Source organism: Xiphophorus hellerii, chromosome 2 (genome assembly GCF_003331165.1).
Source record: "Xiphophorus hellerii strain 12219 chromosome 2, Xiphophorus_hellerii-4.1, whole genome shotgun sequence".
Taxonomy (NCBI): domain Eukaryota; kingdom Metazoa; phylum Chordata; class Actinopteri; order Cyprinodontiformes; family Poeciliidae; genus Xiphophorus; species Xiphophorus hellerii.
In genome coordinates this window covers 30,934,161-30,962,126 of record NC_045673.1, presented here as the reverse complement: position 1 = coordinate 30,962,126, position 27,966 = coordinate 30,934,161, and the positions used below count along the sequence as shown (strand labels likewise).

Genomic DNA, 27,966 nt, shown 5'->3' with positions numbered 1-27,966 from the left:
GTTCAATGTCCGGGCTACAAATCTGTTCCTTCACGTTAACATGACCGGGATTACACCACATCTCACTCACATAAAGTGCAATCCCGCCGCCCCTCTTCTTCTGACTCTTGGAAAAGTCCCTGTCCCGCCCGCACCAAGGAAAATCCAGGGACCTCCACGCTGTATTCTGGAGTAAGCGAGTGCAGCCAGATTTCCGTGAAGCAGAAGATACTGCACTCCCTGTACTCCTTCTGGGTTCTCACCAGCGCCGTGAGTTCGTCCGCCTTATTCCCCAAAGACCTCACATTCCCCACAATAATCGCCGGTACCGCTGGCCTGTGCCGTCTCCTCTTCTACCTCCGTGTAACTCCAGACCTGCAGCCCCGTCGTCTCCTCCGTAACTCCTCTGGGACCACAGGCCTGTCTCGGGGCAGCAGCAGAGGCCCACATAGCGCAATCAGCCGTTCACGCGAGCAAACAATGCCGCTACTCCGCTCGGCGAGGTTCTCCGCAACCAATAGTATAAAAAGTAGCAGAAGAACGCGGAGAACATTGACAGAACCACATCCAGCCATTGTGGAAAGCCCAACTGATGATCCATGGGTTCTTCAAGCACGGATCCTTAATCGGTTACAGCAAATATACACAGACCAACACACACGACGAGAGCTGTGTCTGCAGGCAGCCAGCTGCGCCGGCGCCATCTTGACGAAAGTGCCTCAAGCCAGCATTTGTTGTGAATTGGTGCTATAGAAATAATTTCAATTGAAATTGGATAAGCACCTGATATTTTTCCAAAGAAACCTATGTCACATTTCATCCTAGCTTGTCAAATGTCAGCACATTCTGACATAATGTAAGTAGTATCCACATCTTTAATATATTGTTGTTATATAAATATTATATTTTGGTAAAAATGTATTTATTCATAACTGAGGATACCACTGTAATTTTATGTTCCTTATGATAAATTATGATAAATAAAAAATATTATGTCTTGTCTTATTTGCTTCCAAAACACAGAGTGCTGCATGTCATGTGATGTAGATGATGTAGGCCACTTAAGGGTTTTAGACAATGAGGCCTAGTGGCAGCATGTTGTTTGTATAAAATGTCAAAGCAGAATTTGCAAAACATCTCAATATCAGTTGTGAGCTTTACTGGTCTGAAGAAATTCCTTTGCTTCTGCCAGTGGTTGACTTGCTTGAAGACTGGTCTTTTTTGTCAAAGGTCACCATCTTCTCTTTCCTTTCCAGTCTCTGCAAACACAAAACATAGAACTGATTCCAAACACATGTACAGCTTATAAACTGAACTCTGTGGCTAACAGATGTATAATTTGGTTTTATGTAAACTTTTACAGCTTATTTAGTAATTACATATTAGTTCCACCATTTCACAGTTCAGCAGGCATCACTCAGGTCACAATGATGCTGCCTGACATATGTTATGATACATTTAGTTTTCTCAGTGCATTTTTCAGAACAGAATTTAAATTCTCAAAACTACTTGATCAATCTTTAATTCATTGCATCACTTGTGTACATCAAAAAAAGCAATTTCTGTGAACAAGTTGCAAATGCTTTTGTACATCCATGCAAGTGATTATTTCAATTCCCTGCTGTTTCCTTGTCTTTCTAAGGCACTGACATGTTCACTGACAAATATTTACCTTTGAGAGATAAACCACGGATTTTGAGAGAAAAAAACTGGATTTTGTAGGTAATACTTTTATTATTAACACTTTTATTATGAAGAAAGGAGACATTACAAGAGAAATGTTAACTACCAATGACACAGTATGCCACATAGTACACAGTTTCTCCATGACATTGACAGAAAAGAGGAAACACTGGCACAAAAGAGGTACCGAGTATACGGATGGAAAAAGGCAAACGATTCACCTTCTATGAGTATTTTTCTTTTTCTTACATAACTGAATAGGACAAAACAAATACACAACCAATGAAAAGATGATAAATTAGAAAAGGTGGAAAAAAGTGACAGGGACAGTGGGAGGCATCACTCAATCCAGAAAAAGAGACTGAAGGGAGTGAAAGTGTTGGGTTCGGCAGGGGGTGGTTCCTTCTCCTTCACAGGGTGGCAGGCTGATGGGATCCAGCTGTTGCTCATCACCTCCAATCTGCAAGGTCCTCAAAGGGGAGCGGCTTCCAGAGTCGGATGCCAGATGGTTCCGCTTCTACAGTGGTACTCTCTAGCTGTCAGTGCTGTATTCCCAGTGTTCTCCTTGTTCTGACTCCTTTTTGTCTGCTTCTCCCTCTACAGTGAACCCGAGCTGTACACTCTCTGAACCGGCCCCACCTGAAGAATCGGATCCTAGCTGCTCTGTTTGGCCTTGCACCTGGGTGCGTGACGCCCGCCACTCAGCTGCTGCCTGTCCACCCTCAATTGCCTGCTGGAACTTCCCCCATCTGGAAAACCCTGCTGGACCCCCATGTACTCTCCTCTGCTTACCTCAACCCGCAGCCCGTAAGTCACCATCAGGTCACGCCATCATTCCCTTCATTACTTCCCACTTTAACCGCTCGCCCTTTGCAGTTCCTCCGCTGGCCCAGTTCCTCCCTGCTGCCGCTGATCGACGACCCTCCACACACTCTCCAGCACATTCAGTTACCAAATAAATCTGTTAAAACTGTTTGGGTGTCCGTAGTTGTTGCTTGCCTTAAGAGTCCTAGAAACCTCGCATTATGACAGAAAGAATATCATGAAAGGATGCCATAAGTTATAGAATTTAGCAGAGTTGCCTTTCACTGTATATCTGATCCTCTCAAATCAGATATTTTTAAGCTCCTTCCAGTAGAAAGAAGTTTCATTACTGAAATGCTAATAGTTCTTTGAAATAGAATAGAATGTACTTTATTGATCCCCAAGGGGAAATTGGTTATTTGTTGAAAGCTACTCCATCTTAGGTAATAACTACAAAGTTTGTAATATATATAGATAAACGGTATATACCTAAGAATGATAAGTTCAAAATGACTAAATATAAACAAACAAACAAACAAATAAATAACAAGCAATCACATGCAATATATTAATCAATAAATAACCTATAAATGAGCGCAGAAAAAATTTGAATCAATTAGCACAGACTTGGGCATTATAAAGCCTGATGGCATGACAGGATGTATCAGAAGAAAATTAAGAACTATGACATTTTTTATTAATTTCTTTTAAGTTGTTCATTTCTATACATGTGTAGTAAGTGTAAATTTCAACATTGTCACACAACATATAGTGTGGTCTCACCTGTTTAGTTGCTTGTTCCCTGGCGTACCGGGAGAGGTGTTGTCGCAAGAGCTCCGTCTTTTTCCATTCAGGCAACCAATGCTCTCGGGAGAACTCAGACTTGTAGGGTGGGCGTCGTTGGTACATGGCCTGATTTTGCCCACCGATAAACACAAGATCCTGCTTCCTTTTGCCAGCATTCAAACTGAGGATACAGAAAAAGTTTAACAAAAATGTTCTTTTGTTTCCTATTTTTTCTCTAAGATGTCTCCAAAAAAATTAACCTAAAGAAAAAAACATCAGGTAGCACCTGTATCTAAGGTTATGAAGTCATTTCACTTACAGTAAATCATTAACCTGTTCTGGATTCTATATAGCCCATTAGTGGACTTGTTACATATTCAGCAATTCATATTATACACTATATTGCCAAAACTATTTGCACACCCATCCAAATTATCAAAATCTGTTAAAATGACTTCCATGGCCACAAACATTGGTGACATAACGGGTCGCTCTCAAGAGTTCAGTGAGTGTGGAACGGTGATGGAACGCCACCTGTGCAGCAAATCCAGTTGTAAAATTTCCTCATTAATAAATATTCCACAGTCAAATGTCAGCTGTCTTATAAGAAAATGGAAGTGTTTGGGAAAGAGAGCAACTCAGCCATGAAGTGGTAGGCCATGTAAACTAACAGAGTGAGTTCAGCAAATGCTGAAGCACATAGTGCGACAAGGTCGGCAACTCTCTGCAGATTCAATCACTACAAACCTCCAAACTTCATGTGATCTTCAGATTAGCTCAGGAACAGTGTTCAGAGAGCTTCATGGAATGGGTTTCCTTGGTGGAGCAGCTGCATCCAAGCCTAACATTACCAAGTGCATTGCAAAGCGTTGGATGGAGTGGTGTAAAGCATGCCGCCACTGGAGTCTAGAGCAGTGGAGGCATTTCTGGAGTGACGAATCGCATTTCTTCATCTGGCAATTTGATGGATGAGTCAGGGTTTAGTGGTTGCTAGACAACAGTAATTGTCTGACTGCATTGTACCAAGTGTAAAGTTTGGTGGACGGGGGATTAAGGTGTGGGGTTGTTATTCAGGAGCTTGGCTTGGCCCCTTAGTTCCAGTGAAAGAACTCTGAATAGTTCAGCATACCAGTTTGGAGTGCACAAAAAAATGGATGGAGAGTCTGGTGTGGAGAGAATCAAGACCTTATAATTTGTCTTTACTTATTCTTGACTGCTAAGCAAGCCTCCTGTCTTTAGGTGACAGCAGTTTTCAAATTAATCAATAGGCTGCCCGTTTAGCAGAAGAAGAGGTAGTAGAAGAGGTAGTTTACACTGAGCTGAGAGCTCCATTAAGACCAATGTTTCCTCAGTGAGGATACAAGCTCGGATTTTTTGTTAAACTAAAAAAAAGTCAGAATATTACAAAAACAAAGTCATATTATGATTATAGATACTACTAGTTGTTAAAAGTTGAGATTCTTATTAAAACTTAATTTTAATAAGAAAAAAGTTTGATAGTGTGATTAACATATAGCATGGCCATCTCAGCAAGTCGTTCTTTGAAATAACAGTTCTATAAATAGTTGTTGATTATTTAAATGTCTTAATAGATCAGATTTGTTTCTGATCTGTTAAGATTAAGTATGTCCTTATTTGTAAGACAAAACCAACTATAACTTTACAAGACCCTCGGTGTTCCTTAATGTAGAACAGTGTGGTGTTGAATTTTCATAAGTTTTTTTTGTTTTACTTTATTCACGTATCATTACAACTTTCCTGTCATTTAAAGCAAACAAGCAAAAAAAAAAAAAAAAGAAAACATAAGCAGTATTGTTGCAAATTTTGCACAAAAAAAATTTAAAACTATATAACTTTACAAGCTGAAAAAGCTGTAAAAAATAATACAATTTTATTGTAAAAATGTACATCAAAGATGATCATTTGCACTTTTTCTCTATTGAGAATCCCACAGACTGAGCAGTCTTGAGTTAATAAACTGCACTTGGAAATTGTTTATAAACTTAAAATAATAAATTTAGCGACTACCTCTCATTTCAGTTGTTTTGATAATTGGGTCATTTAATGGTGGAGCCAGTGGGTAGTACAGATAAATTATTAAATATTATCAGATTCTGAATAGTATTTCAATTTGGACAGGGGCCAGGGGGGGGGGCGTAAAATTTTTTTATTATCCCTAGGGGTGGCATGATAGAAAATAACCTGGAAACACTGAAGCAGGTGAGTGAATATTTTTGGCAATATAGTGTATGTGGTACCCATATCTTTTTTATATTCTTGTTCATTCATTCATTCTTTATTCATTCATAACTGAACATACCACTGTAATTTTATGTTCTAGATACATAATGATAAATAAAAAATATTATTTCTTGTCTTATGTCTTCTTTGCTTCCATGAAGTAAATAACACTTGTGATGTCTCATTTGCTGCATGTCATGTGATGTAGATGATGTAGGCCACTTGTCTAAAACTCTGTGTCTAAAACTCAGGGTTTTAGACACTGAGGCCTAGTGGCAGCATGTTGTTTGTATAAAATGTCAAAGCAGAATTTGCAAAACATCTCCACATAAGTTGTGAGCTTTACTGGTCTCTAGGAATTTCTTTGCTTCTGCCAGTGGTTGACTTGCTTGAAGACTGGTCTTTTTTGTCAAAGGTCACCATCTTCTCTTTCCTTTCCAGTCTCTGCAAACACAAACATAGAACTGATTCCAAACACATGTACAGCTTACAAGCTGAACTCTGGCTAACAGCTGTATATTTTGGCTATATGTAGACTTTTACAGCTTATTTAGTAATTACATATTAGTTCCACCATTTCACAGTTCAACAGGCATCACTCAGGTAACAATGATGCTGCCTGACATATGTTATGATACATTTAGTTTTCTCAGTGCATTTCTCAGAACAGAATTTAAATTCTCAAAACTACTTGATCAATCTTTAATTCATTGCATCACTTGTGTACATCAAAAAAAGCAATTTCTGTGAACAAGTTGCAAATGCTTTTGTACATCCATGCAAGTGATTATTTCAATTCCCTGCTGTTTCCTTGTCTTTCTAAGGCACTGACATGTTCACTGACAAATATTTACCTTTGAGAGATAAACCACGGATTTTGAGAGAAAAAAACTGGATTCTGTAGGTAATACTTTTATTATTAATACTTTTATTATGAAGAAAGGAGACATTACAAGAGAAATGTTAACTACCAATGACACAGTATGCCACATAGTACACAGTTTCTCCATGACATTGACAGAAAAGAGGAAACACTGGCACAAAAGAGGTACCGAGTATACGGATGGAAAAAGGCAAACGATTCACCTTCTATGAGTATTTTTCTTTTTCTTACATAATTGAATAGGACAAAACAAATACACAACCAATGAAAAGATGATAAATTAGAAAAGGTGGAAAAAAGTGACAGGGACAGTGGGAGGCATCACTCAATCCAGAAAAAGAGACTGAAGAGAGTGAAAGAATATCATGAAAGGATGCCATAAGTTATAGAATTTAGCAGAGTTGCCTTTCACTGTATATCTGATCCTCTCAAATCAGATATTTTTAAGCTCCTTCCAGTAGAAAGAAGTTTCATTACTGAAATGCTAATAGCTCTTTGAAATAGAATAGAATAGAATGTACTTTATTGATCCCCAGGGGGAAATTGGTTATTTGTTGAAAGCTACTCCATCTTAGGTAATAACTACAAAGTTTGTAATATATATAGATATACAGTATATACCTAAGAATGATAAGTTCAAAATGACTAAATATAAACAAACAAACAAATAAATAAGTAAATAAATAAATAAATAACAAGCAATCACATGCAATATATTAATCAATAAATAACCTATAAATGAGCGCAGAAAAAATTTGAATCAATTAGCACAGACTTGGGCATTGTAAAGCCTGATGGCAACAGGCAGAAATGACTTTCTGTGGCGTTCTGTGGTTCACTTTGGCAAACTGAGTCTCTAGCTGGAGGTGCTCCTGTATCCAGCCAGCAAGTCATGGACTGGATGAGACTTGATGTCCAAGATGGCCTGCATCTTGGACAGGATCCTTCTTTCTGATACCACTGTCAGAGAGTCCAGCTCCACTCCAACGATGTTACTGGCCTTCCGGATCAGTTTGTTCAGTCTGCTGGTGTCCTCCACCTTCAGCCTGCTGCCCCAGCACACCACAGCATACAGGATGGCACTGACAACCAGAGTGCAAAAACATCCTGAGCAAAATCCAGGAGATGTTGAATGACCTCAGCTGCCTCAGAAAGTAGAGGTAACTTTGGCTTCCTGTACACAGCATCAGTGTTCTTGACCCAGTCCAGTTTTTTATCAATGTGGACACCCAGATATTTATAGTTCTCCACAATGTCCACACTAAGCCCCTGGATGGTAACAGGGGTCACCAGTGTCCTGATCCTCCTCCTCAGATCCACCACCAGTTCCTTGGTCTTTGCCACATTGAGCCGCAGGTGGTTCAGTTCACACCATGTGACAAAGTTGTCCACAGCAGCCCTGTACTCAGTCTCATCACCCTCTTGATACAACCAACCACAGCTGAGTCATCTGAGAACTTCTCAGTGCAATAGCTCAAGTCGCATGTATAGAGCGTGAAGAGAAAGGGAAAGAGGACAGTTCCTTATGGAGCTCCTGTGTTGCTGACAACACTGTCTGACAAGACAGTGCATCCAGTGTCGCAGGTGCAAGAACTGTGGTCTGCAAGTTAGATAGTCCACAATCCAGGACACAAAATGGGGGATCCACCTGCATCGGCGTCAGTTTCTCATCCAGTAGAGCTGGATGGATGGTGTTGAATGCACTCGAGAAGTCAAAGAACATAATTCTCACAGTGCTCGCTGGCTGGTCTTAGCTAACAGAGCTAATTGCTGCTGCTGCCAGTACTGAATATGAAACCACCAATCAAACTAGACCAAGACCCGACCCTAAACAGCTGTTACCAGACCAGACATAGAACGGTAGAACTACTTACCGGATCACACAGTCCAACCAGAAGTAACTACAATAAATTATGTAGAACTTTTGAATCTTGTCTCCTGCTTCCAGTAGAACTTTCATGTGCCCTTATTATAATTCAGTTTTCCTCGAGTATTATTGCAGGCTGGTTTCTTTCACTCATTTCAACTTTAACATCCTCTATCTTTTATAACCTTAAAGAAAACCCATCCCAGGCTGCCAAAGTTTCATTTATGAAGCTGAAGGTAGCAGCAGCAGCAAAACACCATCTCCTATGGCCAACTGTCCTCTTCCTCCGTTTGGTCCTCATCATCATTACCACTTGTGATTTCTAGATTCCCATCGAAATCAACATGCTCTCGTTCACTTTGAAAAAGCTTAAAGATGTTATTCATTGCTCTTTTGGCTGGATGGTCGGAACTAAAGATGTAATTTACCCAGAATGCAGTGCAGCGTGAACAACATGACAACATTCATGTGACAATATTTTATCACAATTTAGAAAAACTAAACAGCCTGCATTATAATTACTGTATTGTTTCACATATAAAATAAATAAAGTCTATTGCTACAACTAATCATGAATCCGATTAAGAATTCTTTGTTTCTGAGTAAAACTTTCAGACATGATGTATCAGAAGAAAATAAAGAACTATGACATTTTTTTTAATTTCTTTTAAGTTGTTCAGGTCCATACATGTGTAGTAAGTGTAAATTTCAACGTTGTCACACAACATATAGTGTGGTCTCACCTGTTTAGTTGCTTGTTCCCTGGTGTACCGGGAGAGGTGTTGTCGCAAGAGCTGCTTCTTTTTCCAATCACGCAACAACTGCTCTCGGGAGAACTCAGACTTGTAGGTTGGGCGTCGTTGGTACATGGCTTGATTTTGCCAACCGACAACCACAAGATCCTGCTTCCTTTTGCCAGCAATCAAACTGAAGATAAAGAAAAAGTTTAACAAAAGTGTTCTTTTGTTTCGTATTTGGTCTCTAAGATGTCCCCAGAAAAACTAACCTAAAGAAAAAAACATCAGGTAACATAAGGTTATGAAGTCAATTCACTTACAGTAAATCATTAACCAGTTCTGGATTCTATATAGTCCATAAGTGGACTTTTTACATATTAAGTAATTCATATATTATATTATGCAGTATATCATGCATTATATTGCCAAAATTATTTGCCCACCCATCCAAATTATCAAAATCTGTTCCAATCATTTCCATGGCCACAGGTGTATAAAATGAAGCACCTAGGCATGCAGACTGTTTTTACAAACATTGGTGACATAACGGGTCGCTCTCAGGAGCTCAGTGAGTGTGGAACGGTGATGGGACGCCACCTGTGCAGCATATCCAGTTGTGAAATTTCCTCATTCCTAAATATTCCACAGTCAAATGTCAGCCGTATTATAAGAAAATGGAAGTGTTTGGGAAAAAGAGCAACTCAGCCATGAAGTGGTAGGCCATGTAAACTAACAGAGTGAGTTCAGCGAATGCTGAAGCACATAGTGCGACAAGGTCGGCAACTCTCTGCAGATTCAATCACTACAAACCTCCAAACTTCATGTGATCTTCAGATTAGCTCAGGAACAGTGTTCAGAGAGCTTCATGGAATGGGTTTCCTTGGTGGAACAGCTGCATCCAAGCCTAACATTACCAAGTGCATTGCAAAGCGTTGGATGGAGTGGCGTAAAGCATGCCGCCAATGGAGTCTAGAGCAGTGGAGGCATTTCTGGAGTGACGAATCGCATTTCTTCATCTGGCAATTTGATGGATGAGTCAGGGTTTGGTGGTTGCTAGACAACAGTAATTGTCTGACTGCATTGTGCCAAGTGTAAAGTTTGGTGGACGGGGGATTATGGTGCGAGGTTGTTATTCAGGAGCTTGGCTTGGCCCCTTAGTTCCAGTGAAAGAACTCTGAATAGTTCAGCATACCAGTTTGGAGTGCACAAAAAAATGGATGGAGAGTCTGGTGTGGAGAGAATCAATACTTTATAATTTGTCTTTATTTATTCTTGACTGCTAAACAAGCCTCCTGTCTCTAGGTGGCAGCAGTGTTCAAATTAATCAATAGGCTGCCCGTTTAGTAGAAGAAGAGGTAGTAGAAGAGGTAGTTTACACTGAGCTGAGAGCTCCGTTAAGACCAATGTTTCCTCAGTGAGGATACAAGCTCGGATTTTTTGTTAAACTAAAAAAAAAGTCAGAATATTACAAAAACAAAGTCATATTACGAGAACAGATACTACTAGTTGTTAAAAGATGAGATTCTTATTAAAACTTAATTTTAATAAGAAAAAAGTTTGCTAGTGTGATTAAGATATGACATGGCCATCTCAGCAAGTTGTTCTTTGAAATAACAGTTCTATAAATAGTTGTTGATTATTTAAAGCATCTTAATAGATCAGATTTGTTTCTGATCTGTTAAGATTAAATATTTCCTTATTTGTAAGACAAAACCAACTATAACTGTACAAGACCCTCAGTGTTCCTTACTGTAGAACAGTGTGGTGTTGAATTTTCATAACTTTTCTTTTTACTTTATTCTCGTATCATTACAACTTTGTTGTCAATTAAAGCAAACAAGCAAAAAAAAAAAAAAAGAAAGAAAAAAAAAAAACACACAAAAAAACTCTTAGTCAGGCCCTAACTCGGCATTAAGAATGTAACAGCTCTCAGAAAAAGCCCAAGACATAGATAAGGCCTATTTTTTGTGAACGTAAAATATCCACTTTTCATCTCTTCTGACAAGCTGTAATAAGCAGTATTGTTGCAAATTTTGCACAAACATTTTTTAAAACTATATAACTTTACAAGCTGAAAAAGCTGTAAAAATAATAAAATTTTATTGTAAAAATGTACATCAAAGATGATCATTTGCACTTTTTCTCTATTGAGAATCCCACAGACTGAGCAGTCTTGAGTTAATAAACTGCACTTGGAAATTGTTTATAAACTTAAAACAATAAATTTAGCGACTACCTCTCATTTCAGTTGTTTTGATAATTGGGTCATTTAATGGTGGAGCCAGTGGGTAGTACAGATAAATTATTAAATATTATCAGATTCTGAATAGTATTTCAATTTGGACAGGGGTCAGTTGGCGTAAAATCTTTTTATTATCCCTAGGGGTGGCATGATAGAAAATAACCTGGAAACATTTTTGGCAATATAGTGTATGTGGTACCCATATCTTTATTATATTTTTGTTCATTCATTCATCCTTTATTCATTCATAACTGAGCATACCATCGTAATTTTATGTTCTAGATACATAATGATAAATAAAAAATATTATTTCTTGTCTTATGTCTTATTTGCTTCCATGAAGTAAATAACACTTGTGATGTCTCATTTGCTGCATGTCATGTGATGTAGATGATGTAGGCCACTTAAGGGTTTTAGACACTGAGGCCTAGTGGCAGCATGTTGTTTGTATAAAATGTCAAAGCAGAATTTGCAAAACATCTCCATATAAGTTGTGAGCTTTACTGGTCTCTAGGAAATTCTTTGGTTCTGCCAGTGGTTGACTTGCTTGAAGACTGGTCTTTTTTGTCAAAGGACACCATCTTCTCTTTCCTTTCCAGTCTCTGCAAACACAAAACATAGAACTGATTCCAAACACATGTACAGCTTATAAACTGAACTCTGTGGCTAACAGATGTATAATTTGGTTTATTGTAAACTTTTACAATGTATTTAGTAATTACATATTACTTCCACCATTTCATAGTTCAACAGGCATCACTCAGGTCACAATGATGCTGCCTGACATATGTTATGATACATTTACAGTTTTCTCAGTGCTTTTCTCAGAACAGAATTTAAATTCTCAAAACTACTTGATCAATCTGTAATTCACTTGTGTACATCAAAAAAAGCAGTTTCTGTGAACAAGTTGCAAATGCTTTTGTACATCAATGCAAGTTATTATGTACAATTCCCTTCTCTTTCCTACATGTTTTTAATTACTTATATCATGTGGGTCAAAATGTATTATATGGGTCTCTGTTGAATGGACCTCACCAAGCTCCGTCCACAGCTGACCTAGAAAATCCCACATGGCCGCAAGTCTCACAAACATAGCCTCGCGGCGTGTTGTTTCTATGTAAACATGGCGTCTTCCACTTCGACTGATTCTCTGCAGTGTATTTCTGACTTAGTGCATCATTTCTACCGGATTTTCACAATATATCAGCTACTACAATGGACAGAGGAACTAACAAGTTCATGTCATCTTTTTTGGATGGGATCAAGGGGTTTGAGCCACGCGATGCCTCCAACATTGGGCACGTCACAGCAAAATGCTTTCGCTCGATGAGGACAATGGCAGATCCACACATCCTCCATATCAATATAGCTGTGGACAAGATCACTGATGCCTAATGTTCTTGCAAGGTTGAGTAAGTCGGGCATTCATTGTTTTGTAGGCTACTTTTGAAATCAGTGGGCGATTCCTGTGGTTTGTTGGCAAATGTTCAAGTGTGCCTAGGCCTGATACACTGTACTTGGTGCTAGAGTGGCTAACACGAGTAACAGTTTAGTCCAAAGCCTTTTCTGCTAAAATAAAATCTTTAGTGTATGTCAGATACAGACACATTGCATATTGATCTGTTTTGCTAACGTAAGACTGTGTAGCAGACAGGCTTCAAGGTGTAGAAGTTGTATCAATACTGCCATTATGTTGTACTTAGCTAACGGGAAGCGTGTGTTTGTGAGACGGCCACGCACGTGGTAGCCGTGCTAAAAATAAAATGGGCATCAGCCAATGAAACACAGCTCCTCTGGTAAGGTCCATAGTTTCAAAATCCTAAACATTTAGGCATAAGTTCATCATACAAATGTTAACATGCAAAATGCTTAAACAAGTTGTCAATTTTGGTCATTCCTCTTTAAAAGTGTTCTTTTTTCTCATCTAATGAAAGGGCATTACCTTCCACGGCTGCAGCCTCAGACACTTCTTCTCATATGGTGTTTGTTTGTTCTTTTGGATGGGCCTGTACAAGAATGTCAGTTTCCTTCCTGGGGGACTAATAAAGGTATTCTTGATTCTTGATAATATGCCAAGCATATTTTCTATACATTTTTATTTAATGTGTTTTCTGAATCTGTCCTGTATTGGTAAATTGCTGCCAGGTGAATCCTGACTTTCTCCTACATCGGTAAATATGTGAAATATTAGATCAACCAGTTTTCTGAAATAGTTCAGAGGTATGAACCATCAGCTGGCAAGTACATAGTGTATATAGCCAGAGCACAACACAATGTTACATTCCTGACAGTGGAAGGACAAAGATTGGAACGGGGTTAGTACTGAGAGAGAAGAAGAAGAGCGAGACTGCTGCACACTGCATGTACACTTTTCCTTGTGATTGTCTTATTTATTCCATACTCTAATTATTATTTCGGCTCTGCATTGCTCTTTTTTTCTTTTTTGAATAGGAATGACATAACCTGTCAACACATTACAATAACAGCAGGAATGTGAATCTTGTCCTGTCTCTTCCAATTGATTTTGCACAATTACAATTAACAATACCTTTAGCCATGTAAACTTTAGTCATGGTTTACAACAGAACATCCCTCCAAAGCACACTGTTATATTGTCAACATGACTAATCAATTTGACTGTCTTATTCGAACACAATGAAACAAGTTCTTGCCATTCTGAGGTACTGACATGTTCACTGACAGATTTTTACCATTGAGAGATAAACTGCATATTTTAAGAAACTGGATTTTGCAGGTAGTCCATGCTGTTTCTTTACTAATAATTTTGAGAAATATGCTTACTGTTTTACCAATGTATTTATTTTAGTTGATCTAAGATTAGTTGAACATATTGGCCTAAATATGTTGTCATTTTCCTATTAGCAAAAAAATTTGTGATATGCCAAAACTCAAAAATATATATCTGTTGTCATGTTTTTCATCCATGTGGGTTGGCTTTTTTTCACCTGATGGGTTGATGATGTTGTTGGAACAGTTCTGTATTAGAATCTACAAAGTAAACATAAGAAGGCTAACTTTACCTAATTTGTTTATCATGTTGTGCTTGACTGGTGTAATTTTAGATAATGCCACACTGTATCACTGTTGGTTGTAAATAAAACAACAGTGAGGTCAGACTGGATCATTTCCAGACTGAAAAAGTAAAGAAGCGCGATCAACCAGTTTTCTGAAATAGTTCAGAGGTATTAACCCTCAAGCGGAAAGTAATTGTCCTGACAGTGGAAGGACAAAGATTGGGGTCAATAGTCAGTGAAGAAGAGGAAGAGGAGTGGGAGAGAGCCAAACACAACTTCTGAAGGACCTACATTGTGTCCTCAATATTTCACTCCAGGCGACTGTGAGTCATTTGTACGAGCAAAACTGATGAGGGGTCTAACAGGTGATCTACAGTTTTTATCCACAAAGCGCCTAAACCCCATTGCCGCCGGCTAAACAGCGAAAAATGCTGGAAGGAATCAGACATGCAGCGCTGGAAACTTTTTGAAATGCTAACAGAGCTAATTGCTGCTGCCGCTGGTACTGAATATGTACGACCAAACCGACACCGGACCCTAAACAGCTGTAACTGGACCAGACACTGAGCTAGAGAGCTACTTGCTTACGGATCACACAGTCCGACCACAGATATGTGTCTTTCATTGTTTCATTTATGATGTTGAAAGTGGGAGCAGCACCAAAACACCAGCTCCATCATCATTACTCCTTGTGTTTTCTACATACCCATTGATTTCAATGCTCTCTGGTTCATTCTGAAAAGGCTTGAAAACATTGCCCATGGCTATTTTGGCTAGATGAACCTAAAGCAATCGGACCTTTAAACGTTATTTACAAAGAATGCATTGCAGTGTGACCAACATGGCAACGTTCATGTAACAATATTTTTTTATAATTCAGAAAAACTAAACAACCTAAATATTTCTCAAATAAAGTATATTATTACAAATAATCATGGATCCTTTTAAGAATTCTTTGTTTCTGAGTAAAACTTTCAGACATGATGATAGTGTGGTCTCACCTGTTTAGTTGCTTGTTCCCTGGGATACCGGGAGAGGTGTTGTCGCAAGATCTCCGTCTTTTTCCATTCACCCAACCAAAGCTCTCGGGAGAACACAGACCTTTGGGGTGTGAGCCGTTGGTACATGGCCTTATTTTGCCCACCGATAGCCACAATATCCTGCTTCCTTTTGCCAGCATTCAAACTGAGGATACAGAAAAAGTTTAACAAAAGTGTTCTTTTGTTTCCAATTTGTTCTCTAAGATCTCCCCAAAAAACTAACCTACAGAAAAAAAGCATCACGTAGCACCTGTATCTAAGGTTATGAAGAGATTTCACTTACAGTAAATCATTAACCTGTTCTGGAGTCCATATAGCCCATTAGTGGACTTTATACATATTCAGCAATTCATATTATACACTATATTGCCAAAATTATTTGCCCACCCATCCAAATGATCAAAGTCTGTTCCAATAACTTCCATGGCCACAGGTGTATAAAATGAAGCACCTAGGCATGCAGACTGTTTTTACAAACATTGGTGGCAGAACGGGTCACCAATCATGTTGCTGTCACTCTCAGGAGCTCAGTGAGTGTGGAATTGTGATGGGAGACCACCTGTGCAGCATATCCAGTTGTAAAATTTCTTCCTTCCTAAATATTCCACAGTCAAATGTCAGCTGTATTATGAGAAAATGGAAGTGTTTGGGAAAGAGAGCAACTCAGCCATGAAGTGGTAGGCCGTGTAAACTAACAGAGTGAGTTCAGCGAATGCTGAAGCACATAGTGCGACAAGGTCGGCAACTCTCTGCAGATTCAATCACTACAAACCTCCAAACTTCATGTGATCTTCAGATTAGCTCAGGAACAGTGTTCAGAGAGCTTCATGGAATGGGTTTCCTTGGTGGAGCAGGAGCATCCAAGCCTAACATTACCAAGTGCATTGGAAAAACCTTTGGATGCAGTGGTGTAAAGCATGCCGCCACTGGAGTCTAGAGCAGTGGAGGCATTTCTGGAGTGACAAATCGCACTTCTCCTTCTGGAAATTTGATAGACGAGTCAGGGTTTGGTGGTTGCTAGACCGCGGTACTTGTCTGACTGCATTGTGCCAAGTGTAAAGTTTGGTGGACGGGGAATTAAGGTGTGGGTTTGTTATCCGGGAGCTTGGCTTGGCCCCTTAGTTCCAGTGAAAGGAACTTTGAATATTTCAGCATACCAAGACATTTTCGACAACTCCATGCTCCCAACTTTGTGGGAACAGTTTGGAGCTGGACCCTTTCTCTTCCAACATGACTGTGCAGTGGTGCACAAAGAAATGGATGGAGAGTCTGGTGTGGAGAAAATCAAGACTTTATAATTATTTTTATTTATTCTTGACTGCTAAACAAGAAGCAGTCTGCCACCTAGAGACACCTCCTGTCAAATTAATCAATAGGCTCCCGTTTAGTAGAAGAAGAGGTAGTAGAAGAGGTAGTCTACTGTACACTGAGCTAAGAGCTCTGTTAAGACCAGTGGTTCCTCAGTGAGGATACAAGCTTGGACGTTTAGAAACATTTCTACTGCCATACAGGAGAGATGGAGAAATTACAGTGAAAAAAAAACCGCAGCAGAGGTTAGCAAAACAAGTATGACGGACTGTTAGGGCCCGACTAAGATTTTTTGTTAAACTACTGTACAAAAAAGTCCGAATATTACGAGAACAAAGTCATATTACGAGAATAGATACTACTAGTTGTTAAAAGACGAGATTCTTATTAAAACTTAATTTTAATAAGAAAAAAGTTTGCTAGTGTGATTAAGATATGACATGGCCATCTCAGAAAGTCGTTCATTGAAATAACAGTTCTATAAATAGTTGTTGATTATTTCAAGCGTCTTAATAGATCAGATTTGTTTCTGATCTGTTAAGATTAAATATTTCCTTATTTGTAAGACAAAACCAACTATAACTGTACAAGACCCTCAGTGTTCCTTACTGTAGAACAGTGTGGTGTTAAATTTTCATAACTTTTCTTTTTACTTTATTCTCGTATCATTACAACTTTGTTGTCAATTAAAGCAAACAAGCAAAAAAAAAAAAAGAAAGAAAAAAAAAAAACACAAAAAAACTCTTAGTCAGGCCCTAACTCGGCATTAAGAATGTAACAGCTCTCAGAAAAAGCCCAAGACATAGATAAGGCCTATTTTTTGTGAACGTAAAATATCCACTTTTCATCTCTTCTGACAAGCTGTAATAAGCAGTATTGTTGCAAATTTTGCACAAACATTTTTTAAAACTATATAACTTTACAAGCTGAAAAAGCTGTAAAAATAATAAAATTTTATTGTAAAAATGTACATCAAAGATGATCATTTGCACTTTTTCTCTATTGAGAATCCCACAGACTGAGCAGTCTTGAGTTAATAAACTGCACTTGGAAATTGTTTATAAACTTAAAACAATAAATTTAGCGACTACCTCTCATTTCAGTTGTTTTGATAATTGGGTCATTTAATGGTGGAGCCAGTGGGTAGTACAGATAAATTATTAAATATTATCAGATTCTGAATAGTATTTCAATTTGGACAGGGGTCAGTTGGCGTAAAATCTTTTTATTATCCCTAGGGGTGGCATGATAGAAAATAACCTGGAAACACTGAAGCAGGTGAGTGAATATTTTTGGCAATATAGTGTATGTGGTACCCATATCTTTATTATATTCTTGTTCATGCATTCATCCTTTATTCATTCATTTCTGAGCATACCATCGTAATTTTATGTTCTAGATACATAATGATAAATAAAAAATATTATTTCTTGTCTTATGTCTTCTTTGCTTCCATGAAGTAAATAACACTTGTGATGTCTCATTTGCTGCATGTCATGTGATGTAGATCAGCGTTTCCCAATTCCGGTCCTCAGGCCCCCCTGCTCTGCATGTTTTAGATGTGCCTCTATTCCAGAGCAGCTGATTCAAATGATTGCATGACCATCAAGTGCTGCAGAAACCTGTTGATCACCCATATATTCAATCCAGGTGTGTAGCAGAAGGGAAACACCTAAAACATGCAGACCAGGGAGGCCTGAGGACCGGAACTGAGAAACGCTGATGTAGATGATGTAGGCCACTTAAGGTTTTTAGACACTGAGGCCTAGTGGCAGCATGCTGCTTGTTTAAAATGTCAAAGCAGAATTTGCAAAACATCTCCATATAAGTTGTGAGCTTTACTGGTCTCTAGGAATTTCTTTGGTTCTGCCAGTGGTTGACTTGCTTGAAGACTGGTCTTGTTTGTCAAAGGACACCATCTTCTCTTTCCTTTCCAGTCTCTGCAAACACAAAGCATAGAACTGACTACAAACACATGTACAGCTGAACTCTGTGGCACTGCATGTACACTTTTCCTTGTGATTGTCTTATGTCCCATTTCTATTCTAAGATTTTTTGTGCTCTGCATTGATCTTTTTTCTTTTTGGAATCAAAATGACATGACCTGTCAACACATTACAATAGCAGCATGAATGTGAATCTTGTCCTATCTCTTGCAATTGATAGTCCACAATTACAATTTACAATACCTTCTGCCATGTAAACTTTAGTCATGGTTTACAACAGAACATCCCTCCAAAGCACACTGTTATATTGTCAACATGACAAATCAATTTGACTGTCTTATTCGAACACAATGAAACTGTAAGGATTTGGTTGTTTCTGTGTGTTTATTTAGGTTTCTGTGTTCTGTAGAATCTCTGTGTTGTCCCATCTACCCCTTGATTAGTTACACCTGTTCCTTGTTTCTCTTGATTGTCTCCCTGTGTATTTAAACCCACCTGTTTTCCTTGGTCCTTGTCTTATCTGTCCTGTTCATCCAGATGTCTGTTGTTTACCATTTGCTACCAGTTTTGAGCCTTAACCTTCCACGCATTCTGTGCTGCCTGGATTTTGGACTTTGGATTTGTATTTTCACCATTAAATTACCATTTATTCTCTCCAACTTGGGTCCGCCGAGTCTGCCTCACCACCTTCATGACCACACTTCATGACAGAAACAAGGACTTGCCATTCTGAGGCACTGACATGTTCACTGACAGATTTTTACCATTGAGAGAACTGCAAATATTAAGAAACTGGATTTTGCAGGTAATCCATGTTGTTTCTTTACTAATAATTTTGAGAAATATGCTTACTGTTTTGCCAATGAATTTATTTTAGTTGATCCAAAATTAGTTGAACATATTGGCCTAAATATGTTGTAATTTTCCTATTAACTAAAAAATTTGTGATATGCTAAAACTCAAATGCATATCTGTTGTCATATTTTTCATTCATGGAGTTTGCCATTTTCTCACCTGATGGGTTAATGACGTTGCTGGGACAGTTCTGTACTAGAATCTACAGAGTAAACACAGGAAGGCTAACTTTACCTAATTTGTTTATCATGTTGTGCTTGACTGGTGTAATTTTAGATAATGCCACATTGTATCACTGTTGGTTGTAAATAAAACAACAGTGAGGTCAGACTGGATCATTTCCAGACTGAAAAAGTAAAGAAGCGCGATCAACCAGTTTTCTGAAATAGTTCAGAGGTATGAACCTTCAACTGGAAAGTGCATGTCCTGACAGTGGAAGGACAAAGATTGGGTCGGGGTCAATAGTCAGAGGGAAGAAGAGGAGCGCGAGAGAGCCAAACACAACTTCCGAAGGCCTTACATGGTGCCCTCAACATTTCACTCCAGGCGACTGAGTCATTTGTACGAGGGGTCTAACAGGTGACAATTTTTATCCACAAAGTGCCTAAACCCAAGAAACCTCACATCTCTTGCCTCAATGACTACCGGCCAGTGGCACTAACCCCTGTGGTGAGAAAGTGTTTTGAAAAACTGGTCTGGGGTCACATCGCAGCACTTCTCCCTCCTGGCTTTGACCACCACCAGTTTGCCTACAGAGCCAACAGATCCACAGAGGACGCCGTGATCACGGCCCTCCCTGCTGCTCTGTCACATCTGGAGCAGCAGGGCAGCTATGTGCGGATGCTCTTTGTGGACTACAGCTCTGCTTTTAATACCATCCTCCCTCACAGACTGGTGGACAAATTGGGGGACCTGGGCCTCCCTCACTCCACCTGCATGTGGATTTTGAGCTTCCTGACCAACTGACAGCAGAGAGTTAAGGTGGGAAAACATACATCCACTGCCCTCAGCCTTAGTACTGGCTCTCCACAGGGCTGTGTGCTGAGCCTCCTGCTCTATTGTCTGTACACATACGACTGCACCTCTGCCCACCACAGCAACACCATCATCAAGTTTGCTGATGACACCACAGTGGTGGGGCTCATCTCAGGAGGCGACGAGTGCGCCTACAGGGGTGAGGTGGAGAGGCTGTTGCAGTGGTGCAGGGAGAACAATCTGCTCCTCAACAACTCAAAGACAAAAGAACTCATAATAGATTACAGGAGGTATAAAACGGACATTACACCACTAACCATTGGGGGAAAATGTGTGGAGAGGGTAGCTGATTTCTGTTTCCTGGGGGTCCACATTGAGCAGGGCCTCACATGGAACATGAACACCTTCGAGGTGATAAAAAAGGCCCAGCAAAGACTGTACTTCCTGAGGGTTCTCAGGAGGAACAACATCAAGGAGAAGCTGCTGGTGTCCTTCTACAAGTGCTCCATAGAGAGCATACTGACTTACTGTATCTGTGTATGGTATAACAGCAGCACTACGGCTCAAAGGAAAGCTCTCCAAAGGGTTGTGAATACAGCCCAAAAAATCCCCTCACTGGAGGACCTGCACAGCGACCGCTGTCTAAGAAAAGCACAACACACCACAAAGGACACTTCTCACCCCGGACATTCTCTGTTCACACTGCTGCCTTCAGGCAGAAGATGCAGAGCAATCAGAACAAGAACCAACCGTCTCAGAGACAGTTTTTATCCGATAGCAATAACAAAACTAAATGCAATCGAAAACAACCATTAATCATCATGATTGATGTATGTGAGAATGTGGCTATTCTTATTTTTTTGTTTGTTTATTTTATTTATTTATTTTTTACCAGTTATTTGTTAATTCTTACATTGTGTGTGAATTGTGAGACAGTTATTTTTTGTTTTTAAGCATATTCACTGACTGATGGCACCTTTTAAATTTCGTTGTCCTTGTGACAATGACAATAAAGATTTACAGTATTACAGTATTGCCGCCAGCTAAACAGAGAAAAATGCTGGAAGGAAGATCAGACATGCAGCGCTGGAAACTTTTTGAAATGCCAACAGAGCTAATTGCTGCTGCCGCTGGTACTGAATATGTACGACCAAACCGACACCGGACCCTAAACAGCTGTAACTGGACCAGACACTGAGCTAGAGAGCTACTTGCTTACGGATCACACAGTCCGACCACAGATATGTGTCTTTCATTGTTTCATTTATGATGTTGAAAGTGGCAGCAGCACCAAAACACCAGCTCCATCATCATTACTCCTTGTGTTTTCTACATTCCCATTGATTTCAATGCTCTCTGGTTCATTCTGAAAAGGCTTGAAAACATTGCCCATGGCTATTTTGGCTAGATGAACCTAAAGCAATCGGACATCTAAACGTTATTTACAAAGAATGCATTGCAGTGTGACCAACATGGCAACGTTCATGTAACAATATTTTTTTATAATTCAGAAAAACTAAACAACCTAAATATTTCTCAAATAAAGTATATTATTACAAATAATCATGGATCCTTTTAAGAATTCTTTGTTTCTGAGTAAAACTTTCAGACATGATGATAGTGTGGTCTCACCTGTTTAGTTGCTTGTTCCCTAGGATACCGGGAGAGGTGTTGTCGCAAGATCTTTGTCTTCATCCAGTCACCCAGAAAATGCTCTCGGCAGTACACCGACTTTCGGGATAAGATTCGTTGGTACATGGCCTGATTTTCCTCACTGATAACCATAAGATCCTGCTTCCTTTTTCTAGTATTCATACTGAGGATACAGAAAAAGTTAAACAAAAGTGTTCTTTTGTTTCCTATTTGTCCTCTAATGTCCCCAAAAATCTAACCTAAAGAAAAATGCATCACATAGCACCTGTATCTAAGGTTATGAAGAGATTTCACTTACAGTAAATCATTAACCTGTTCTGGATTCTATACACCCCTTAGTGGACTTTTTACATATTAAGTAATTCATATATATTTCATATTGCCACAAGTATTTGCCCACCCATCAAAATGATCAAAGTCTGTTCCAATCACTTCCATGGCCACAGGTGTATAAAATGAAGCACCTAGGCATGCAGACTGTTTTTACAAACATTGGTGACATAACGGGTCGCTCTCAGGAGCTCAGTGAGAGTGGAACTGTGATGGGACCCCCCCTGTGCAAGTGTTGGATGCAGTGGTGTAAAGGCACTATACTCTAGAGCAATGGAGGCATTCTTTGGAGTGACGAATCACACTTCTCCTTCTGGAAATCTGATAGACGAGTCTGAGTTTGGTGGCTGCTAGACTTGGTGGTACTTGTCTGTCTGCATTGTGCCAAGTGTAAAGTTTGGTGGACGGGGGATTATGGTGTGGGGTTGTTATTCAGGACATGGGCTTTGCCTCTCTACCAACATGACTGTGCACCAGAGCATAAAGCAAAGTCCATAAAGACATGGATGGAGAGTCTGGTGTGGATGAACTTGACTGGCCCGCAAAGAGTCCTGACCTCAACCCTATAAAACACCTTTCGGGTGAATTAGAGCAGAGAGTGAGAGCCAGGCCTTCTAGTCCAACATCAGTATGTGACCTCACTATGCGTTTCTGATAGAATGGTCAAAAATCCCCATTAACACTCCTAAACCTTGTGGACAGCCTTCCCAGAAGAGTTGAAGCTGTTCTAGCAGCAAAGGGTGGACCAACGTCATATTGAACCCTGTGGTTCAGGAAGGGGATGTCATTTAAACTCATGTGAGTCACGACAGGTGAGCAAATACTTTTGGCAATATAGTGTAGCTACATTGATATCAATTTCTACTTAACATATTAGATGTGCTTGTGTAAAATAAATATTTTAGTTAAGAATGAAATGAAAGAATAGCAAAGCCTTTCATGACATCAACTGTCAAGTGACTCAAAACATATAGGTGACTTATAAATTTGTTTCTTTTATATTATATTAAAGTAATCCCAAAATGTCTAACCTTTTAAAGTAGTATTCATTCCTGTCATTCACTGTGCTTTTGATGTTAGCCATCCTGGAAGCCAAAAGACGATCGTCTCTCATCCTGGAAGCCAAAAGACAATTGTCTCTCCTGGCAGCAGACAGTCGTCGATCCTTCACCAAGTTAAAAACCAGAAATTTAACATGGAAACATATTAAAACCAATTTTTAAATTTTCAGAGAATGTCTTTACAGTCCATACACTGATGTGTCTCCACAATTTGAAGACAGTTATTTGCGATGTAGAAAGAGGAGGAAAACCTATCAAATTATTTTTCAGTTTTTAGAAGAAATAGCCATCTGAGCTAAAAATAACCTACAATAAAACCTCAGACTAAAGACTTTATAGAAACACCTTTTGCGTTTCCTTACAGCACTCAGTTTTCTTGGTCTGTCAACATGCAAACCTTCATTTGTCAATATTTGCCCTCTTTGCCTTTCAAATATTCTGCACATTGATTTTGTTTTGGTATATATATGATTTGTAGGATACTGTACAGTTGGTCAGGAAACTGTTGCATATAGCTGGCTTTATGACTTGTTGCATCTGTGTTTGTGTGTCTGCTTACTGACCTGCAATCTCTTCATTTTACACTGGGAATTTGCTGATTTGCGCCTTCTCCTGGTGTCCACTACAGGGTGGGCAAATTGCACCTGTGCAGGTAGAAGCAAAGAAAACCGACTTGAACTTGGTTTGTAGCAGGTGTTGCGGATAGATGTAGCGCTGGATCATGTGGTGTTAGTGGTGATTGTATAGTAGATCACATGTTGCTCACCTGGTGACTTTAGTGAGTGGGTGATTGGGGAAGTCTACTTTTTGCTGACCGCTTAAAGGTTGTATGTTTTTTCGTCTTTGATCACTGTTTAAACCTGCGGATCCGTTTTTAATGCTGCTTTTGGACACGAATGTCTGTTATTCACTTATGTTCTGCCTTCGATTTTTGATGATATTGAGGAAAATAAAATCATCTTAACTGCAGCTTGGATTTAAGTTTTGATCAGCTGGCGCAACCTTGTTTGACAGTCGCTAATAGCAGGGTTTTTCTCCACTGTGTCTTGTGTTGCTTAAGGGGCATGAAATGTCAAGACTTTCTCTAGCTTTTGTAGCTCAAACTAACAACTACTGTTTCTCACACTGATCCAGGTTCTGATGGAGTTTTTTGTTCTGTTAAAGGAGAGTTTTCTTTTCCATTACTACAGGAGAAATTGTTGCAAAGTTAGTGATTAATGCAGTTGACTGTCCACTATCTGTATGTGCTAGGTTTGGAAGAATGGTTGCTTCAAAGTCTATGACTCAATGTAGTTGGTTAGGTTTCCAGACAGAAAAGATTTTCCTAATTTACATAACATACATAACTTGACTGTGGGATCATTTAATATCTAGCAAAAACTGAAATGTATGTAATTTACTTTAAATCTATCTATATGGGGGATTCAAGGTTTCAAAAATTGTCATACCAGCTCAGTACGAAATTCAGACTCAGGTCCCATCAAGAGGCCTAAAAATAACATCTATCTGCCTGTCTGTCTGTCTATTCGTATTTTATTGAACGCGCCAAGTTACAATAAAATTACAGCAATGCAATAAACAATAAACAGCCAAAGGAGTGAGTAGAAATATAAACTTATTAAAACCCAACCCTTCTCCAGGAACATCATGTTTATAAGTGTTGTATCAGTATACCTTCATTCTACTTTCAGGTTCCTGCTTGGTACGATTCATTCAATAATACGCTAATAACAACTCTTACTACAAAAATAATGACAATATTGACTCTTACAATTACTACGGTGGCCCTGAGGTGCAAACCACTTCAGCAAATTGAAAACACAATTACAAATTACAAAAGCACTACAACATTAACGAAGCACAATTACAAATTACGAAAGCACTACAACATTAAGGAAAGCACTACAACATTAACAAAACGGAAAGGGTATGTCCTAGTTGGAGACCTAAGAAATCGCTGGTTGGACAATAGGCATGAATACTATACGCAGAGTCCTATTACGTCACCGCCATCTTGACAGTGGCAGTGGAGAAAACGTGCTACGTGGACTAGTTTCAACGTTTTTACTGTACAAAGTGGACCCACTGCCTTTACGTTACGTTTTTCAATTCATATCTTGAAATAGCAAATGCACATTGAATTATAGAATAGTGTTAATATGTTCATGAATACATCACTGTAAAGGTATGTGTGTGGGTTCATCAATAAAAACAATTTATCAGATCAGCTGTATCAAATGTAATTATTGTGCCCCAAAACAATTAAATAATCACATCAAAAAGTTCGAAATGTTGTCCTTTGTTTTTGTTTTTTTCATTCCTATATTTAATAATGTGTGAGAGATTGTATCAGTGGCATTCATAAACCTGAAATACTTTGCAGAACGGCACTTTATGAAGTTTGGTCCATTAACTTGTATTAGCTTGCTGGTAGATAAGCCACTCTCAATATGGCGGACGCTATAACGTATCGCAACAACGGGCCGACACGCTCAAGCGATAACTTCCGGTTCAAAAGCACTGTCGTCCAATCAGCGATCTCTCAGGTCTCCAACTGGGACATACCCTTTCCGTTTTGTTAATGTTGTAGTGCTTTTGTAATTTGTAATTGTGCTTTCAATTTGCTGAAGTGGTTTGCACCTCAGGGCCACCGTACAATGCGCTGTAATAACAACATAATACATCAAGATAGTTTCTCATATTTAGTGCAAACTGTTTCCTTATACAAAAGTTTGAATTACCGTATTTTCCACACTATAAGGCGCACCACATTATAAGGCGCACCTTCAATGAATGGCCTATTTTAAAACTTTTTTTCATATAGAAGGCGCACCGCATTATAAGGCGCATAGAATAGACGCTACAGTAGAGGCTGGGGTTACGTTATGCATCCATTAGATGGAACTGCGCTAAAGGGAATGTCAACAAAACAGTCAGATAGGTCAGTAAAACTTTATTAATAGATTACAAACCAGCGTTCTGAAAACTCCGTTCATTCCCAAAATGAACAGCTGTTGCTTCCTCCACTTCTGCACCATTGAGTCGTTCATGTTAAATTCTCTCGCTGCTGCTCTATTCCTGTGTTCTACTGTGTAACTGATTGCCTTGAGTTTAAACTCTGCGTCGTAAGCGTGTCTCTTAATAGAAGCCATTTTGGGGTCTTTACACAAAACCCAGCGTGCACCGCGCGCTTCTTCTTCTACGGGGGAAAATGAAGTCGGCAGCTGCTTACCGTATTTGCAAGACCTGTTGTGGCTCAATATTGGTCCATATATAAGGCATACCGGATTGTAAGGCGCACTGTTGGCTTTTGAGAAAATTGAAGGTTTTTAGGTGCGCCTTATAGTGCGGAAAATACGGTATTTAATGTTCGTATGTTGTTTTAATTCATGTTCCATAGTTTCACACCACAGACTGAAACGCAAAAACTTCTTCTTGTGGTTATGATCTTACAAACTTTGGATTTGTAGATTAAACAAACTTTCAGAAAGAAGGAAAGAGAAAAAAAACACATCCAAACTATTTGGATTATTTCTGAGTTACTGAGTTCCTTAGTACACTATACGGTGTACTACAGTCACATCTGACAGTTTTGATTGTGTCTTTTTTGTGTTGGTAGTCTGAATGGTTAATAAAGGGCCGTTTTCATGTGTAGTTCCATCTCAATTTTACACACTGAGATGGAACTCAATGTGTAAGAGTTCCACATTGAACAGAAATAAACTATGGAGGACCAAAACTGACATAAGAAATAATATAAGAAATAAAAGTATAAATATATATTTATCCTTTTATTTTTGTCAGTTTTGGTCCTCCATAATAACATGCAGCGAATTAATCGATTTTCAATCAGTTTTTGTAACAAAGAGTTATATAAACACGTTTTCACTGAGGCTCTTTAAATGTGTATATATTTGAAATTTGAAATTGACATTTCTGACTATATACACAAATGTCAATTTGACAAGCTGGTCTATTTTGTATACAGGCGCTTATTGCGAGGGAACGCAAAAGTATTGTGAGGTAACGCAAAAGAAAAAAATGTTCTCTATGTCCCCTAGGAGGCTCCGTAGATTGCATCTTCCCAGTGGAACAAATAATCAACGGGAAGAAGAAATGGACAACGTGATATTTATAACGGTCACGGAGGACACTGGACACAAGAGGAAAGTGAGGCGGAACTGGAGGACCAAATCCCCAGTAATAAAGAAACAGAGGTACACAACAGAAACGTCATTAAAGAAACACATTTGATGTAATTGCATAAATATTAATATACACCGAGGTACATTACCCTTAATATAAAAAAGTCATCAAATTAAACCTCTTGCTACAGCCTTTTCCCATCATCCTACCTTGTCGAGGTGGTTTGAATAGCGTCTGGATTGCCATTTCTGCTGCAAATGGTTGGCGACAGGATTAAAGGGCTGGTAGCTCTTGTACATGTCGATGTTAATTTAACCTCTCATCGATGGAGCTGTCTGTACTGGCTGTGTGTTGACACATTGTTGCCTAGAGACGTTATTCACCCACCGCAC

The 27,966-nt window shown here is 39.0% G+C and overlaps 1 protein-coding gene across 3 annotated transcripts; it reads right to left on the bottom strand.

Annotated features, from left to right (window-relative positions):
* Positions 1–270: 270 nt before the first annotated feature.
* Positions 271–27,966, bottom strand: LOC116709060 (trichohyalin). Of its 3 annotated transcripts, XM_032547340.1 has the most exons (11): positions 27,784–27,966; positions 23,992–24,072; positions 23,399–23,532; positions 22,017–22,200; positions 18,451–18,548; positions 15,262–15,445; positions 11,727–11,824; positions 8,987–9,170; positions 5,840–5,937; positions 3,250–3,433; positions 1,070–1,238 (listed from the first exon to the last, which is right to left on the bottom strand). In XM_032547340.1, the coding sequence occupies exons 1-11, from the start codon at positions 27,871–27,873 to the stop codon at positions 1,137–1,139; spliced, it is 1,437 nt and encodes a 478-aa protein (XP_032403231.1). In that variant the 5' UTR covers positions 27,874–27,966; the 3' UTR covers positions 1,070–1,136. The 3 variants fall into 3 exon arrangements, with proteins under 3 accessions (XP_032403240.1, XP_032403231.1, XP_032403249.1); XM_032547349.1 differs by lacking the exons at positions 11,727–11,824; positions 15,262–15,445 and having other exon boundaries at positions 271–1,238; XM_032547358.1 differs by lacking the exons at positions 8,987–9,170; positions 11,727–11,824.